Raw genomic sequence first — 16,143 nt, 5'->3', positions numbered from 1 at the left:
GTGTATACACATCGCCGTGACGGGGTGTGTGTGTGTGTGTGTACACATCGCCGTGACGGGGTGTGTGTGTGTGTGTATACACATCGCCGTGACGGGGTGTGTGTGTGTGTGTATACACATCGAGGTGACGGGGTGTGTGTGTGTGTGTGTATACATCGAGGTGACGGGGTGTGTGTGTGTATACACATCGAGGTGACGGGGTGTGTGCGTGTGTGTATACACATCGAGGTGACGGGGTGTGTGCGTGTGTGTATACACATCGAGGTGACGGGATGTGTGCGTGTGTGTACACACATCGTCGTGACGGGGTGTGTGTGTGTGTGTGTACACATCGTCGTGACGGGGTGTGTGTGTATACACATCGTCGTGACGGGGTGTGTGTGTGTATACACATCGAGGTGACGGGGTGTGTGTGTGTATACACATCGAGGTGACGGGGTGTGTGTGTGTATACACATCGAGGTGACGGGGCGTGTGTGTGTGTATACACATCGAGGTGACGGGGTGTGTGTGTATACACATCGAGGTGACGGGGTGTGTGTGTGTGTGTTTGTGTATACACATCGAGGTGACGGGGTGTGTGTGTGTATACACATCGAGGTGACGGGGTGTGTGTGTATACACATCGAGGTGACGGGGTGTGTGTGTGTGTGTATACACATCGAGGTGACGCGGTGTGTGTGTGTGTGTGTATACACATCGAGGTGACGGGGTGTGTGTGTGTGTATACACATCGAGGTGACGGGGTGTGTGTGTGTGTGTGTATACACATCGAGGTGACGGGGTGTGTGTGTATACACATCGAGGTGATGGGGGGGGTGTGTGTGTGTATACACATCGAGGTGACGGGGTGTGTGTGTGTGTATACACATCGCCGTGACGGGGTGTGTGTGTGTGTGTGTGTATACACATCGCCGTGACGGGGTGTGTGTGTGTGTGTATACACATCGCCATGACGGGGTGTGTGTGTGTATACACACATCGCCGTGACGGGGTGTGTGTGTGTATACACATCGAGGTGACGGGGTGTGTGTGTGTGTATACACATCGAGGTGAAGGGGTGTGTGTGTGTGTGTGTGCATACACATCGAGGTGACGGGGTGTGTGTGTGTGTGTGTGTGTATACACATCGCCGTGACGGGGTGTGTGTGTGTGTATACACATCGCCGTGACGGGGTGTGTGTGTGTGTGTGTATACACATCGAGGTGACGGGGTGTGTGTGTGTGTATACACATCGAGGTGACGGGGTGTGTGTGTGTGTATACACATCGAGGTGACGGGGTGTGTGTGTGTGTGTGTATACACATCGCCGTGACGGGGTGTGTGTGTGTGTGTATACTCATCGCCGTAACGGTGTGTGTGTGTGTGTGTGTGTATACACATCGCCGTGACGGGGTGTGTGTGTGTATACACATCGCCGTAACGGGGTGTGTGTGTGTGTGTGTGTATACACATCGCCGTGACGGGGTGTGTGTGTGTATACACATCGCCGTGACGGGGTGTGTGTGTGTGTGTATACTCATCGCCGTAACCGTGTGTGTGTGTGTATACACATCGCCGTGACGGGGTGTGTGTGTGTGTGTGTATATACACATCGCCGTGACGGGGTGTGTGTGTGTGTGTGTATATACACATCGCCGTGACGGGGTGTGTGTGTGTGTGTGTATACTCATCGCCGTAACGGTGTGTGTGTGTGTGTGTATACACATCGCCGTGACGGGGTGTGTGTGTGTGTATACACATCGCCGTGACGGGGTGTGTGTGTGTGTATACACATCGCCGTGACGGGGGGTGTGTGTGTGTGTGTGTGTGTGTATACTCATCGCCGTAACGGTGTGTGTGCGTGTGTGTGTATACACATCGCCGTGACGGGGTGTGTGTGTGTGTATACACATCGCCGTGACGGGGTGTGTGTGTGTGTATACACATCGCCGTGACGGGGTGTGTGTGTGTGTATACACATCGCCGTGACGGGGTGTGTGTGTGTATACACATCGCCGTGACGGGGTGTGTGTGTGTGTGTATACACATCGCCGTGACGGGGTGTGTGTGTATACACATCGCCGTGACGGGGTGTGTGTGTGTGTGTGCATACACATCGAGGTGACGGGGTGTGTGTGTGTGTGTGTATACACATCGAGGTGACGGGGTGTGTGTCTGTGTGTGTATACACATCGCCGTGACGGGGTGTGTGTGTGTGTGTGTATACACATCGCCGTGACGGGGTGTGTGTGTGTGTGTGTGTATACACATCGCCGTGACGGGGTGTGTGTGTGTGTGTATACACATCGCCGTGACGGGGTGTGTGTGTGTGTGTGTATACACATCGCCGTGACCGGGGGGGGGGAGGGCTGTATACGCATCGCCGTTAGGCTGTGTGCGCGTCTTTGTGTACACATTACCGTGACATTGTGTGTGTGTGTGTGTTTAAGTGTATATATAAATGCATCACCGTAACGCTGTGTGTGTATGTACATCACTGTGGTGGTATGTGTGTGTGTGTGTATACACATTGCCGTGATGCTCTGTGTGTGTGTGTGTGTGTATGTGCTTCTAGCCATGGTGCGCTGTGTGTGTATATGTACCTGTCGCCATGGCACTGTGTGTGTGTGTATATGTACCTGTCGCCATGGCGCACTGTGTGTACATGTGTACCTGTCGCATGGCGCGCGCTGTGTGTGTATATGTACGTCGCCATGGCGTGCTGTGTGTGTGTGTATGTACCTGTCGCCATGGTGCACTGTGTGTGTGTGTATATGTACCTGTCGCCATGGCGCGCTGTGTGTGTACGTGTACCTGTCTGCAATGGCGTGCTGTGTGTGTATGTATGTACTTGTCGCCATGGCGCTGTGTGTGTGTGTGTGTGTGTATATGTACTTGTCGCCATGGAGCGCGCTGTGTATGTGTATGTATGTACTTGTCGTCATGGCACGCTGTGTGTTTGTGTATATGTACCTGTCGCCGTGGTGCACTGTGTATGTACCTGTCGCCATGGCGCGCTGTGTGTGTACGTGTACCTGTCTGCAATGGCGTGCTGTGTGTGTATGTATGTACTTGTCGCCATGGCGAGCTGTGTGTGTGTGTGTGTGTGTGTATATGTACCTGTCGCCATGGAGCGCGCTGTGTATGTGTATGTATGTACCTGTCGCCATGGTGCACTGTGTGTGTGTGTGTGTGTGTGTGTGTATACACATCGCCGTGACGGGGGGTGTGTGTGTGTACACATCGCCGTGACCGGGGGGGCTGTATACGCATCGCCGTTAGGCTGTGTGCGCGTCTTTGTGTACACATTACCGTGACACTCTGTGTGTGTGTGTGTGTGTGTGTGTGTGTGTTTAAGTGTATATATAAATGCATCACCGTAACGCTGTGTGTGTATGTACATCGCTGTGATGGTATGTGTGTGTGTGTATACACATTGTCGTGATGCTCTGTGTGTGTGTGTGTGTATGTACTTGTCGTCATGGCGCGCTGTGTGTGTGTGTGTGTGTGTGTGCGTGTGTATATGTACCTGTCGCCATGGCGTGCTGTGTGTGTGTGTGTGTGTGTGTGCGTGTGTATATGTACCTGTCGCCATGGCGTGCTGTGTGTGTGTGCGTGTGTATATGTACCTGTCGCCATGGCGCGCGCTGTGTATGTGTATGTATGTACTTGTCGTCATGGCGCGCTGTGTGTTTGTGTATATGTACCTGTCGCCATTGTGCACTGTGTGTGTGTATATGTACCTGTCGCCATGGCGCACTGTGTGTACATGTGTACCTGTCGCATGGCGCGCGCTGTGTGTGTGTATGTACCTGTCGCCATGGCGTGCTGTGTGTGTGTATGTACCTGTCGCCATGGCGTGCTGTGTGTGTGTACCTGTCGCCATGGCACGGTGTGTGTGTGTGTACCTGTCGCCATGGCCAGCGCTGTGTGTGTATGTACCTGTCGCCATTGCACACTTTGTGTGTGTATACGTGTACCTGTCGCCATGGCGCACGCTCTGTATGTGTGTGTGTGTGTACCTGTCGCCATGGCACGCTGTGTGCGTGTGTGTGTACCTGTCGCCATAGTGCTGTGTGTGTTTACCTGTCGCCATGGCAAGCTCTGTGTGTATATGTACCTGTTGCCATGGTGTGTGTGTGTGTGTGTGTGTGTGTCTCTCTGTCTGTCGCCATGGCGCGCGTTGTGTATGTGTATGTACCTGAGGCCATGGCGCAGTGTGTGTGTGTGTGTACATCTGTTGCCATGGCGCACACTGTTAGTGTGTGTGTATATATATGTATTTGTCGTCATGGCGCGCTGTGTGTGTGTGTATATGTACCAGTCGCCATGGCGCACTGTGTGTACACGTGTACCTGTCGCATGGCGCGCGTTGTGTGTGTGTATGTACCTGTCGTCATGGCGCGCTGTGTGTGTGTGTGTGTGTGCGCGCGCGCGCGTGTGTACGTGTACCTGTCTCCATGGCGGTGTGTGTGTGTGTGCCTGTTGCCATGGCGCGATGTGTGTGTGTACCTGTCACCATGGCGCGTGCTGTGTGTGTGCATGTACCTGTCTCCATGGCGCGGTGTGTGTGTACGTGTGTACATGTCACCATGGCGCGCGCTGTGTGTCGGTACCTGTACCTGTCACCATGGCGCACGCTTTGTGTGTGTGTGTGTGTGTGTGTGTGTGTACCTGTCACCATGGCACGCTGTGTGTGTGTACCTGTCGCCATGGCGCACGCTGTGTGTGTGTACCTGTCGCCATGGCACGCTGTGTGCGTGTGTTTACCTGTCGCCATGGCAAGCTGTGTGTGTGTACCTGTCACTATGGCGCGCGCTGTGTGTGTGTACCTGTACCTGTTGCCATGGCGCGCACTGTGTGTATGTGTACCTGTCGCTATGGTGCGCTGTGTGTGTGTACCTGTCGCCATGGCGCCGTGTGTGTGTGTGTATATACCTGTCGACATGGCGCTGTGTGTGTGTATCTGTTGCCATGGCGTGCTGTGTGTGTGTGTGTGTACACCTGTCGCCATGGCAAGCTGTGTGTGTGTGTGTGTGTATCTGTACCTGTCGCCATGGCATGCTGTGTGTGTGTTTGTATATACACATCGCCGTGATGGTGTGTGCGCGTGTCTGTGTGTGTATCCACATCGCCGTGACGGTGTGTGTGTACACATATCGCCACGAAGCTGTGTGTGTATACACATCGCCGTGACGCTGTTTGCACGTGTCTTTATGTACACGTTACCGTGACACTGTGTGTGTGTGTGTGTGTATAAATGCATCACCGTGACGCTCTGTGTGTACACATCGCCGTGACGCTATGTGTGTATGTACATCGCTGTTATGGTGCGTGTGTGTGTGTGTGTATACACATTGTTGTGTGTGTGTTTGTATGTACCTGTCGCCATGGCGCGCTCTGTGTGCGTACCTGTTGCCATGGCACGCGCTGTGTGTGTGTACACCTGTTGCCATGGTGTGTGTGTGTGTGTATGTACCTGTCGCCATGGCGCACTGTGTGTGTGCACCTGTACCTGTCGCCATGACGCACTGTGTGTGCGCGTGTGTGCCTGTCGCCATGGCGCGCGGTGTGTGTGTGCGATCCTGTCGCCATGGTGCTGTGTGTGTGTGAGACACCTGTCAACATGGCGCTGTGTGAGTGTGTGTGTACCTGTACCTGTCGCCATGGTACTGTGTGTGTGTGTCGCCATGTCGCTGTGTGTGAGAGACACCTGTCAACATGGTGCTGTGAGAGTGTGTACCTGTCGCAATGGCCTGCTGTGAGTGTGTACCTGTTGTCATGATGCACTGTGTGTGTGTGTATATGTGTCGCCATGGCGCGCTGTGTGCGCGTGTACCTGTCGCAATGGCGCTATGTGGTACGTGTTACCATGACGACATCGGTGCGCATGTGTGTACGGTGTCCCTGTGCCATGCCCAGTGCCTGGTTTGTTTACGGTGAGGTGTATGTTGCCCTGCAGACTGTCCCCAGCGTACCCCGAGCCCGTGGCTCCAATCCGCACGGCCAAGGCAGAGAGACGCTATCAGGAGAGGATGCGGATGCAGAGCCCCGACCTGCCTGGGGCACGGGATAAGGAGCTGTCTCCCGCTGAGCGGAGGGCACTCGAGGCTGAGAAACGAGCCATGTGGAGGGCTGCAAGGTGAGACCCAACTCACAGCACGGAGCTTCACGTCACAACCCATCGGCTCTACTCAATCTCCCGACCCCAACACTACTGTCCAACTCACAGCACGGAGCTACACGTCAAAACCCATCGTCTCTACTCAATCTCCCGACCCCAACACTACTGTCCAACTCACAGCACTGAGCTACACCTCAAAACCCATCGTCTCTACTCAATCTCCCGACCCCAACACTACTGTCCAACTCACAGCACGGAGCTTCACGTCACAACCCATCGGCTCTACTCAATCTCCCGACCCCAACACTACTGTCCAACTCACAGCACGGAGCTACACGTCAAAACCCATCGTCTCTACTCAATCTCCCGACCCCAACACTACTGTCCAACTCACAGCACAGAGCTACACGTCAAAACCCATCGGCTCTACTCAATCTCCCGACCCCAACACTACTGTCCAACTCACAGCACAGAGCTACACGTCAAAACCCATAGTCAATGCTCAATCTCCCGACCCCAACACTACTGTCCAACTCACAGCACGGAGCTACACCTCAAAACCCATCGTCTCTACTCAATCTCCCGACCCCAACACTACTGTCCAACTCACAGCACGGAGCTACACCTCAAAACCCATCGTCTCTACTCAATCTCCCGACCCCAACACTACTGTCCAACTCACAGCACGGAGCTACACGTCAAAACCCATAGTCAATGCTCAATCTCCCGACCCCAACACTACTGTCCAACTCACAGCACGGAGCTACACGTCAAAACCCATCGTCTCCACTCAATCTCCCGACCCCAACACTACTGTCCAACTCACAGCACAGAGCTACACGTCAAAACCCATAGTCAATGCTCAATCTCCCGACCCCAACACTACTGTCCAACTCACAGCACGGAGCTACACGTCAAAACCCATCGTCTCCACTCAATCTCCCGACCCCAACACTACTGTCCAACTCACAGCACGGAGCTACACGTCAAAACCCATCGTCTCCACTCAATCTCCCGACCCCAACACTACTGTCCAACTCACAGCACGGAGCTACACTTTGCTCCCCCAAGGCTGGGGCTTGGCTGGATTTATTAACGCAGGGTATGGGCTCCTCATCATCCTCGTTCCTGACGCCTGAAAGTGCCCTCTTGTGGCACTTGCTGTTCGGACATGATGTAGAAAGCGGAACAATTGGGCTAAGGATCAGCTATATGGCTCTACACACTTCACAAGCATTTGGCTGAGCCGGTCTACAATGTCTTTCAGATTCAGACAACTGTCTCAGTATCTGAGGACACTTCCCCTTGATGTGTGGGAGACCCTACCCCCGGGAGAGACTGTATGTGTGTGAGAGAAAGAGAGAGCCCATATCCCAGGGAGAATGTGTGTGTGTGTTTGTGTGAGAAAGAGAGAGAGAGAGCCCATACCCCAGAGAATGTGTGTGAGAGAGGGAGCCCGTACTCCAGGGAGAGTCAGTATGTGTGAGAAAGAGAGTCCATACCCCAGGGAGAGTCAGTGTGTGTGAGAGAGAGAGTCCATACCCCAGGGAGAGTCAGTGTGTGTGTGTGTGTGTGTCTTAGAGAGAGCCCGTACCCCAGGGAGAGTTAGTATGTGTCTGAGAGCCGGACCCCAGGGAGAGTCAGTGTGTGTGTGAGAGAGAGCCCGTACCCCAGGGAGAGTCTGTGTGTGTATGTGAGAGAGAGAGCCCGTAACCCAGGGAGAGTCAGTGTGTGTGTGTGTGAGAGAGAGAGAGAGCCCGTACCCCAGAGAGAGTCAGTGTGTGTGTGAGAGAGAGCCCGTACCCCAGGGAGAGTCTGTGTGTGTATGTGAGAAAGAGAGCCCGTAACCCAGGGAGAGTCAATGTTTGTGTGTGAGAGCCCATACCCCAGAGAGAGTCTGTGTGTGTGTGTGTGTGTGTGTGTGTGTGTGTGTGTGTGTGAGAGAGAGAGAGAGAGAGAGATCCCGTACCCCAGGGAGAGTCAGTGTGTGAGAGAGAGAGAGAGCCCGTACCCCAGAGAGAGTCAGTGTGTGTGTGTGTGAGAGAGAGAGCCCGTACCCCAGGGAGAGTCAGTGTGTGTGAGAGAGAGAGAGCCCGTACCCCAGAGAGAGTGTGTGTGTGTGAGAGAGAGAGAGCCCGTACCCCAGGGAGAGTCAGTCTGTGTGAGAGAGAGAGAGTCCGTACCCCAGGGAGAGTCAGTGTGTGAGAGAGAGAGAGAGCCCGTACCCCAGAGAGAGTCAGTGTGTGTGTGTGTGAGAGAGAGAGCCCGTACCCCAGGGAGAGTCAGTGTGTGTGAGAGAGAGAGAGCCCGTACCCCAGAGAGAGTCAGTCTGTGTGAGAGAGAGAGAGCCCGTACCCCAGGGAGAGTCAGTGTGTGTGAGAGAGAGAGAGTCCGTACCCCAGGGAGAGTCAGTGTGTGTGAGAGAGAGAGAGTCCGTACCCCAGGGAGAGTCAGTGTGTGTGAGAGAGAGAGAGCCCGTACCCCAGAGTGAGTGTGTGTGTGAGAGAGAGCCTGTACCCCAGGGAGAGTCAGTGTGTGTGAGAGAGAGAGAGTCCGTACCCCAGGGAGAGTCAGTGTGTGTGTGAGAGAGAGCCTGTACCCCAGGGAGAGTGTGTGTGTGTGAGAGAGAGAGAGCCCGTACCCCAGAGAGAGAGAGTGTGTGTGTGAGAGAGAGCCTGTACCCCAGGGAGAGTGTGTGTGTGTGAGAGAGAGAGAGCCCGTACCCCAGAGAGAGAGAGTGTGTGTGTGAGAGAGAGCCTGTACCCCAGGGAGAGTGTGTGGGTGTGTGTGAGGCCGTACCCCAGGGAGAGTCAGTGTGTGTATATGAGAGAGAGAGCCCGTACCCCAGAGAGAGTCAGTGTGTGTGTGAGAGAGAGAGTCCGTACCCCAGAGAGAGAGTGTGTGTGTGAGAGAGAGCCTGTACCCCAGGGAGAGTCAGTGTGTGTGAGAGAGAGAGAGCCCGTACCCCAGAGAGAGAGTGTGTGTGTGTGTGCGTGACAGAGAGAGCTCGTACCCCAGGGAGAGTCAGTGTGTGTGTGAGAGAGAGAGTCCGTACCCCAGAGAGAGTCAGTGTGTGTGTGAGAGAGAGAGTCCGTACCCCAGGGAGAGTGTGTGTGTGAGAGAGCCCGTACCCCAGGGAGAGTCTGTGTGTGTGTGTGTGTGTGTGTGTGTGAGCCCGTACCCCAGGGAGAGTCTGTGCGTGTGTGTGAGAGAGAGCCCGTACCCCAGGGAGAGTCAGTGTGTGTGAGAGAGAGAGCCCATACCCCAGGGAGAGTCAGTGTGTGTGAGAGAGAGAGAGCCCGTACCCCAGAGAGAGAGAGTGTGTGTGTGAGAGAGAGAGAGCCCGTACCCCAGAGAGAGAGAGTGTGTGTGTGAGAGAGAGCCTGTACCCCAGGGAGAGTGTGTGTGTGCGAGAGAGAGAGCCCGTACCCCAGGGAGAGTGTGTGTGTGCGAGAGAGAGAGAGTCCGTACCCCAGGGAGAGAGAGTGTGTGTGTGTGTGTGTGTGTGAGAGAGAGAGCCCGTACCCCAGGGAGAGTCAGTGTGTGTGTCAGAGAGGGAGAGAGCCCGTACCCCAGGGAGAGTGTGTGTGTGTGTGAGAGAGAGAGAGCCCGTACCCCAGGGAGAGTCAGTGTGTGTGAGAGAGAGAGCCCATACCCCAGGGAGAGTCAGTGTGTGTGAGAGAGAGAGAGAGCCCGTACCCCAGGGAGAGTCAGTGTGTGTGAGAGAGAGGGAGAGCCCGTACCCCAGGGAGAGTCAGTGTGTGTGAGAGAGAGAGCCCATACCCCAGGGAGAGTCAGTGTGTGTGTGAGAGAGAGCCCATACCCCAGGGAGAGTCAGTGTGTGTGAGAGAGCGAGCCCATACCCCAGGGAGAGTCAGTGTGTGTGTGAGAGAGAGCCCGTACCCCAGGGAGAGTGTGTGTGTGTGTGTGAGAGAGAGAGAGCCCATACCCCAGGGAGAGTCAGTGTGTGTGTGAGAGAGAGCCCGTACCCCAGAGAGAGTCAGTGTGTGTGTGTGAGAGAGAGAGAGCCCGTACCCCAGGGAGAGTCAGTGTGTGTGTGTGAGAGAGAGAGAGCCCGTACCCCAGGGAGAGTCAGTGTGTGTGTGTGTGTGTGAGAGAGAGAGCCCGTACCCCAGGGAGAGTCTGTGTGTGTGTGTGTGTGTGAGAGAGTGAGCCCGTACCCCAGGGAGAGTCTGTGCGTGTGTGTGAGAGAGAGAGCCCGTACCCCAGGGAGAGTCAGTGTGTGTGTGTGAGAGAGAGAGAGCCCGTACCCCAGGGAGAGTCAGTGTGTGTGTGTGTGTGTGAGAGAGAGAGCCCGTACCCCAGGGAGAGTCTGTGTGTGTGTGTGTGTGTGAGAGAGTGAGCCCGTACCCCAGGGAGAGTCTGTGCGTGTGTGTGAGAGAGAGAGCCCGTACCCCAGAGAGAGTCAGTGTGTGTGAGAGAGAGAGAGCCCGTACCCCAGGGAGAGTCAGTGTGTGTGTGTGTGTGAGAGAGAGAGAGCCCGTACCCCAGGGAGAGTCTGTGTGTGTGAGAGAGAGAGAGCCCGTACCCCAGAGAGAGTCAGTGTGTGTGAGAGAGAGAGCCCATACCCCAGGGAGAGTCAGTGTGTGTGTGAGAGAGAGCCCGTACCCCAGGGAGAGTCAGTGTGTGAGAGAGAGAGAGAGCCCATACCCCAGAGAGAGTGTGTGTGTGTGTGAGAGAGAGAGAGAGAGCCCGTACCCCAGGGAGAGTCTGTGTGTGTGTGTGAGAGAGAGAGCCCGTACCCCAGAGAGAGTCAGTGTGTGTGAGAGAGAGAGCCCATACCCCAGGGAGAGTCAGTGTGTGTGTGAGAGAGAGCCCGTACCCCAGGGAGAGTCAGTGTGTGAGAGAGAGAGAGAGCCCATACCCCAGAGAGAGTCAGTGTGTGTGTGAGAGAGAGAGAGAGAGCCCGTACCCCAGGGAGAGTCTGTGTGTGTGTGTGAGAGAGAGAGCCCGTACCCCAGGGAGAGTCTGTGTGTGTGTGAGAGAGAGCCCGTACCCCAGGGAGAGTCTGTGCGTGTGTGTGAGAGAGAGAGCCCGTACCCCAGGGAGAGTCTGTGTGTGTGTGAGAGAGAGCCCGTACCCCAGGGAGAGTCTGTGTGTGTGTGAGAGAGAGCCCGTACCCCAGAGAGAGTCAGTGTGTGTGAGAGAGAGAGAGCCCGTACCCCAGAGAGAGTGTGTGTGTGTGTGTGAGAGAGAGCCCGTACCCCAGGGAGAGTCAGTGTGTGTGAGAGAGAGAGAGAGCCCGTACCCCAGAGAGAGTGTGTGTGTGTGAGAGAGAGAGAGTCCGTACCCCAGGGTGAGTCATTGTGTGAGAGAGCCCGCACCCCAGGGAGAGTCTGTGTGTGTGTGTGTGAGCCCGTACCCCAGGGAGAGTCTGTGTGTGTGTGTGTGAGCCCGTACCCCAGGGAGAGTCTGTGTGTGTGTGTGTGTGTGTGAGCCCGTACCCCAGGGAGAGTCTGTGCGTGTGTGTGAGAGAGAGCCCGTACCCCAGGGAGAGTCAGTGTGTGTGAGAGAGAGAGAGAGCCCGTACCCCAGGGAGAGTCAGTGTGTGTGAGAGAGAGAGCCCATACCCCAGGGAGAGTCAGTGTGTGTGAGAGAGAGAGAGCCCGTACCCCAGAGAGAGAGAGTGTGTGTGTGAGAGAGAGCCTGTACCCCAGGGAGAGTGTGTGTGTGCGAGAGAGAGAGCCCGTACCCCAGGGAGAGTGTGTGTGTGCGAGAGAGAGAGAGTCCGTACCCCAGGGAGAGAGAGTGTGTGTGTGTGTGTGTGTGTGTGAGAGAGAGAGCCCGTACCCCAGGGAGAGTCAGTGTGTGTGTGAGAGAGAGAGAGAGAGCCCGTACCCCAGGGAGAGTGTGTGTGTGTGTGAGAGAGAGAGAGCCCGTACCCCAGGGAGAGTCAGTGTGTGTGAGAGAGAGAGCCCATACCCCAGGGAGAGTCAGTGTGTGTGAGAGAGAGAGAGAGCCCGTACCCCAGGGAGAGTCAGTGTGTGTGAGAGAGAGGGAGAGCCCGTACCCCAGGGAGAGTCAGTGTGTGTGAGAGAGAGAGCCCATACCCCAGGGAGAGTCAGTGTGTGTGTGTGTGAGAGAGAGCCCGTACCCCAGAGAGAGTGTGTGTGTGTGTGTGAGAGAGAGCCCGTACCCCAGGGAGAGTCAGTGTGTGTGAGAGAGAGAGAGAGCCCGTACCCCAGAGAGAGAGAGTGTGTGTGTGAGAGAGAGCCTGTACCCCAGGGAGAGTGTGTGTGTGCGAGAGAGAGAGCCCGTACCCCAGGGAGAGTGTGTGTGTGCGAGAGAGAGAGAGTCCGTACCCCAGGGAGAGAGTGTGTGTGTGTGTGTGAGAGAGAGAGCCCGTACCCCAGGGAGAGTCTGTGTGTGAGAGAGAGAGAGCCCGTACCCCAGGGAGAGTCTGTGCGTGTGTGTGAGAGAGAGCCCGTACCCCAGGGAGAGTCAGTGTGTGTGAGAGAGAGAGAGTCCGTACCCCAGGGAGAGTCAGTGTGTGTGAGAGAGAGAGAGCCCGTACCCCAGAGAGAGTGTGTGTGTGAGAGAGAGCCTGTACCCCAGGGAGAGTCAGTGTGTGTGAGAGAGAGAGAGTCCGTACCCCAGGGAGAGTCAATGTGTGTGATAGAGAGAGAGTCCGTACCCCAGAGAGAGTCAGTGTGTGAGAGAGCCCGCACCCCAGGGAGAGTCTGTGTGTGTGAGTGTGTGAGCCCGTACCCCAGGGAGAGTCTGTGTGTATATGAGAGAGAGAGCCCGTACCCCAGAGAGAGTCAGTGTGTGTGTGAGAGAGAGAGTCCGTACCCCAGAGAGAGAGAGTGTGTGTGTGAGAGAGAGCCTGTACCCCAGGGAGAGTCAGTGTGTGTGAGAGAGAAAGAGCCCGTACCCCAGAGAGAGAGTGTGTGCGTGACAGAGAGAGCTCGTACCCCAGGGAGAGTCAGTGTGTGTGTGACAGAGAGAGCTCGTACCCCAGAGAGAGTCAGTGTGGGTGTGAGAGGGAGAGTCCGTACCCCAGGGAGAGTCTGTGTGTGTGTGTGAGCCCGTACCCCAGGGAGAGTCAGTGTGTGTGAGAGAGAGAGCCCATACCCCAGGGAGAGTCAGTGTGTGTGTGAGAGAGAGCCCGTACCCCAGGGAGAGTCTGTGCGTGTGTGTGAGAGAGAGAGTCCGTACCCCAGGGAGAGTCAGTGTGTGTGAGAGAGAGAGAGCCCGTACCCCAGAGAGAGTCAGTGTGTGTGTGTGAGAGAGAGAGAGCCCGTACCCCAGGGAGAGTCTGTGCGTGTGTGAGAGAGAGAGAGCCCGTACCCCAGGGAGAGTCTGTGTGTGTGTGAGAGAGAGAGAGAGCCCGTACCCCAGGGAGAGTCAGTGTGTGTGTGAGAGAGAGCGCGTACCCCAGGGAGAGTCAGTGTGTGTGAGAGAGAGAGAGAGCCCGTACCCCAGGGAGAGTCAGTGTGTGTGAGAGAGAGAGCCCATACCCCAGGGAGAGTCAGTGTGTGTGAGAGAGAGAGAGAGCCCGTACCCCAGGGAGAGTCAGTGTGTGTGAGAGAGAGAGAGCCCGTACCCCAGGGAGAGTCTGTGTGTGTGTGTGAGAGAGAGCCCGTACCCCAGGGAGAGTCAGTGTGTGTGTGAGAGAGAGAGAGAGCCCGTACCCCAGGGAGAGTCTGTGCGTGTGTGTGAGAGAGAGCCCGTACCCCAGGGAGAGTCAGTGTGTGTGAGAGAGAGAGAGCCCGTACCCCAGGGAGAGTCTGTGCGTGTGTGTGAGAGAGAGAGCCCATACCCCAGAGAGAGTCTGTGTGTGTGTGTGAGAGAGAGCCCGTACCCCAGGGAGAGTCTGTGTGTGTGTGAGAGAGAGCCCGTACCCCAGGGAGAGTCAGTGTGTGTGTGAGAGAGATCCCGTACCCCAGGGAGAGTCAGTGTGTGAGAGAGAGAGAGAGCCCATACCCCAGGGAGAGTCTGTGCGTGTGTGTGAGAGAGAGAGCCCGTACCCCAGGGAGAGTCTGTGTGTGTGTGTGAGAGAGAGCCCGTACCCCAGGGAGAGTCAGTGTGTGTGTGAGAGAGAGCCCGTACCCCAGAGAGAGTCAGTGTGTGTGAGAGAGAGAGAGCCCGTACCCCAGAGAGAGTGTGTGTGTGTGAGAGAGAGAGAGAGCCCGTACCCCAGAGGGAGTCAGTGTGTGTGTGAGAGAGAGCCCGTACCCCAGGGAGAGTCAGTGTGTGTGAGAGAGAGAGCCCGTACCCCAGGGAGAGTCAGTGTGTGTGTGTGAGAGAGAGCCCGTACCCCAGGGAGAGTCAGTGTGTGTGAGAGAGAGAGCCCATTCCCCAGGGAGAGTCAGTGTGTGTGTGAGAGAGAGCCCGTACCCCAGGGAGAGTCTGTGCGTGTGTGTGAGAGAGAGAGTCCGTACCCCAGGGAGAGTCAGTGTGTGTGAGAGAGAGAGAGCCCGTACCCCAGAGAGAGTCAGTGTGTGTGTGTGAGAGAGAGAGAGCCCGTACCCCAGGGAGAGTCTGTGCGTGTGTGTGAGAGAGAGAGCCCATACCCCAGGGAGAGTCTGTGCGTGTGTGTGTGAGAGAGAGAGCCCGTACCCCAGGGAGAGTCAGTGTGTGTGAGAGAGCCCGTACCCCAGAGAGAGTCTGTGTGTGTGTGTGTGTGTGTGTGAGAGAGAGCCCGTACCCCAGGGAGAGTCAGTGTGTGTGAGAGAGCCCGTACCCCAGAGAGAGTCTGTGTGTGTGTGAGAGAGAGAGAGAGAGAGCCCGTACCCCAGGGAGAGTCTGTGTGTGTGTGTGTGTGAGAGAGAGCCCGTACCCCAGAGAGAGTCAATGTGTGTGTGTGAGAGAGAGAGCCCGTACCCCAGGGAGAGTCAGTGTGTGTGTGTGAGAGAGAGAGAGAGAGCCCGTACCCCAGGGAGAGTCAGTGCGTGTGTGTGAGAGAGAGAGAGAGCCCGTACCCCAGGGAGAGTCAGTGCGTGTGTGTGAGAGAGAGAGAGAGCCCGTACCCCAGGGAGAGTCAGTGTGTGTGTGTGAGAGAGAGAGAGAGAGAGCCCGTACCCCAGGGAGAGTCAGTGCGTGTGTGTGAGAGAGAGAGAGAGCCCGTACCCCAGGGAGAGTCAGTGTGTGTGTGTGAGAGAGAGAGAGAGAGAGAGCCCGTACCCCAGGGAGAGTCAGTGCGTGTGTGTGAGAGAGAGAGAGAGCCCGTACCCCAGGGAGAGTCAGTGCGTGTGTGTGAGAGAGAGCCCGTACCCCAGGGAGAGTCAGTGCGTGTGTGTGAGAGAGAGCCCGTACCCCAGGGAGAGTCAGTGTGTGTGTGAGAGAGAGAGCCCGTACCCCAGAGAGAGTCAGTGTGTGAGAGAGAGAGAGAGCCCGTACCCCAGGGAGAGTCAGTGTGTGTGAGAGAGAGAGCCCGTACCCCAGGGAGAGTCAGTGTGTGTGTGTGTGAGAGAGAGAGAGCCCATACCCCAGGGAGAGTCAGTGTGTGTGTGAGAGAGAGCCCGTACCCCAGGGAGAGTCAGTGTGTGTGTGAGAGAGAGAGAGAGAGCCCGTACCCCAGGGAGAGTCAGTGTGTGTGTGAGAGAGAGCCCGTACCCCAGGGAGAGTCAGTGTGTGTGTGTGAGAGAGAGAGAGCCCGTACCCCAGGGAGAGTCTGTGCGTGTGTGTGAGAGAGAGAGAGCCCATACCCCAGGGAGAGTCTGTGCGTGTGTGTGTGAGAGAGAGAGCCCGTACCCCAGGGAGAGTCAGTGTGTGTGAGAGAGCCCGTACCCCAGAGAGAGTCTGTGTGTGTGTGTGTGTGTGTGTGAGAGAGAGCCCGTACCCCAGGGAGAGTCAGTGTGTGTGAGAGAGCCCGTACCCCAGAGAGAGTCTGTGTGTGTGTGAGAGAGAGAGAGAGAGAGCCCGTACCCCAGGGAGAGTCTGTGTGTGTGTGTGTGTGAGAGAGAGCCCGTACCCCAGAGAGAGTCAATGTGTGTGTGTGAGAGAGAGAGCCCGTACCCCAGGGAGAGTCAGTGTGTGTGTGTGAGAGAGAGAGAGAGAGCCCGTACCCCAG

At 56.2% G+C, this 16,143-nt stretch overlaps 2 protein-coding genes across 10 annotated transcripts in view; one reads left to right on the top strand and one right to left on the bottom strand.

Moving 5' to 3' along the window:
* Nucleotides 1-16,143, bottom strand: part of LOC122547322 (nuclear receptor-binding protein 2-like) — a 318,269-nt gene that overhangs the window by 108,494 nt on the left and 193,632 nt on the right. The gene's annotated exons all lie outside the window — the stretch shown is intronic.
* LOC122547985 (protein scribble homolog) overlaps nucleotides 1-16,143 on the top strand; it is a 101,063-nt gene that overhangs the window by 54,051 nt on the left and 30,869 nt on the right. For all 9 annotated transcript variants that reach the window (XM_087987743.1, XM_087987739.1, XM_087987740.1 and 6 more), the window contains one exon: nucleotides 5,946-6,125. In XM_087987743.1, coding sequence (XP_087843869.1) covers nucleotides 5,946-6,125 — 180 coding nt within the window. The remainder of the gene's footprint in view (nucleotides 1-5,945; nucleotides 6,126-16,143) is intronic.

Source organism: Chiloscyllium plagiosum, unplaced genomic scaffold, assembly GCF_037043375.1.
Source record: "Chiloscyllium plagiosum isolate Xiang-an unplaced genomic scaffold, Cpla_swu_hap1 HiC_scaffold_5, whole genome shotgun sequence".
Taxonomy (NCBI): Eukaryota; Metazoa; Chordata; class Chondrichthyes; order Orectolobiformes; family Hemiscylliidae; genus Chiloscyllium; species Chiloscyllium plagiosum.
Note: the sequence above shows the minus strand (reverse complement) of the source record. Positions and strands in the feature narration are given on the sequence as shown.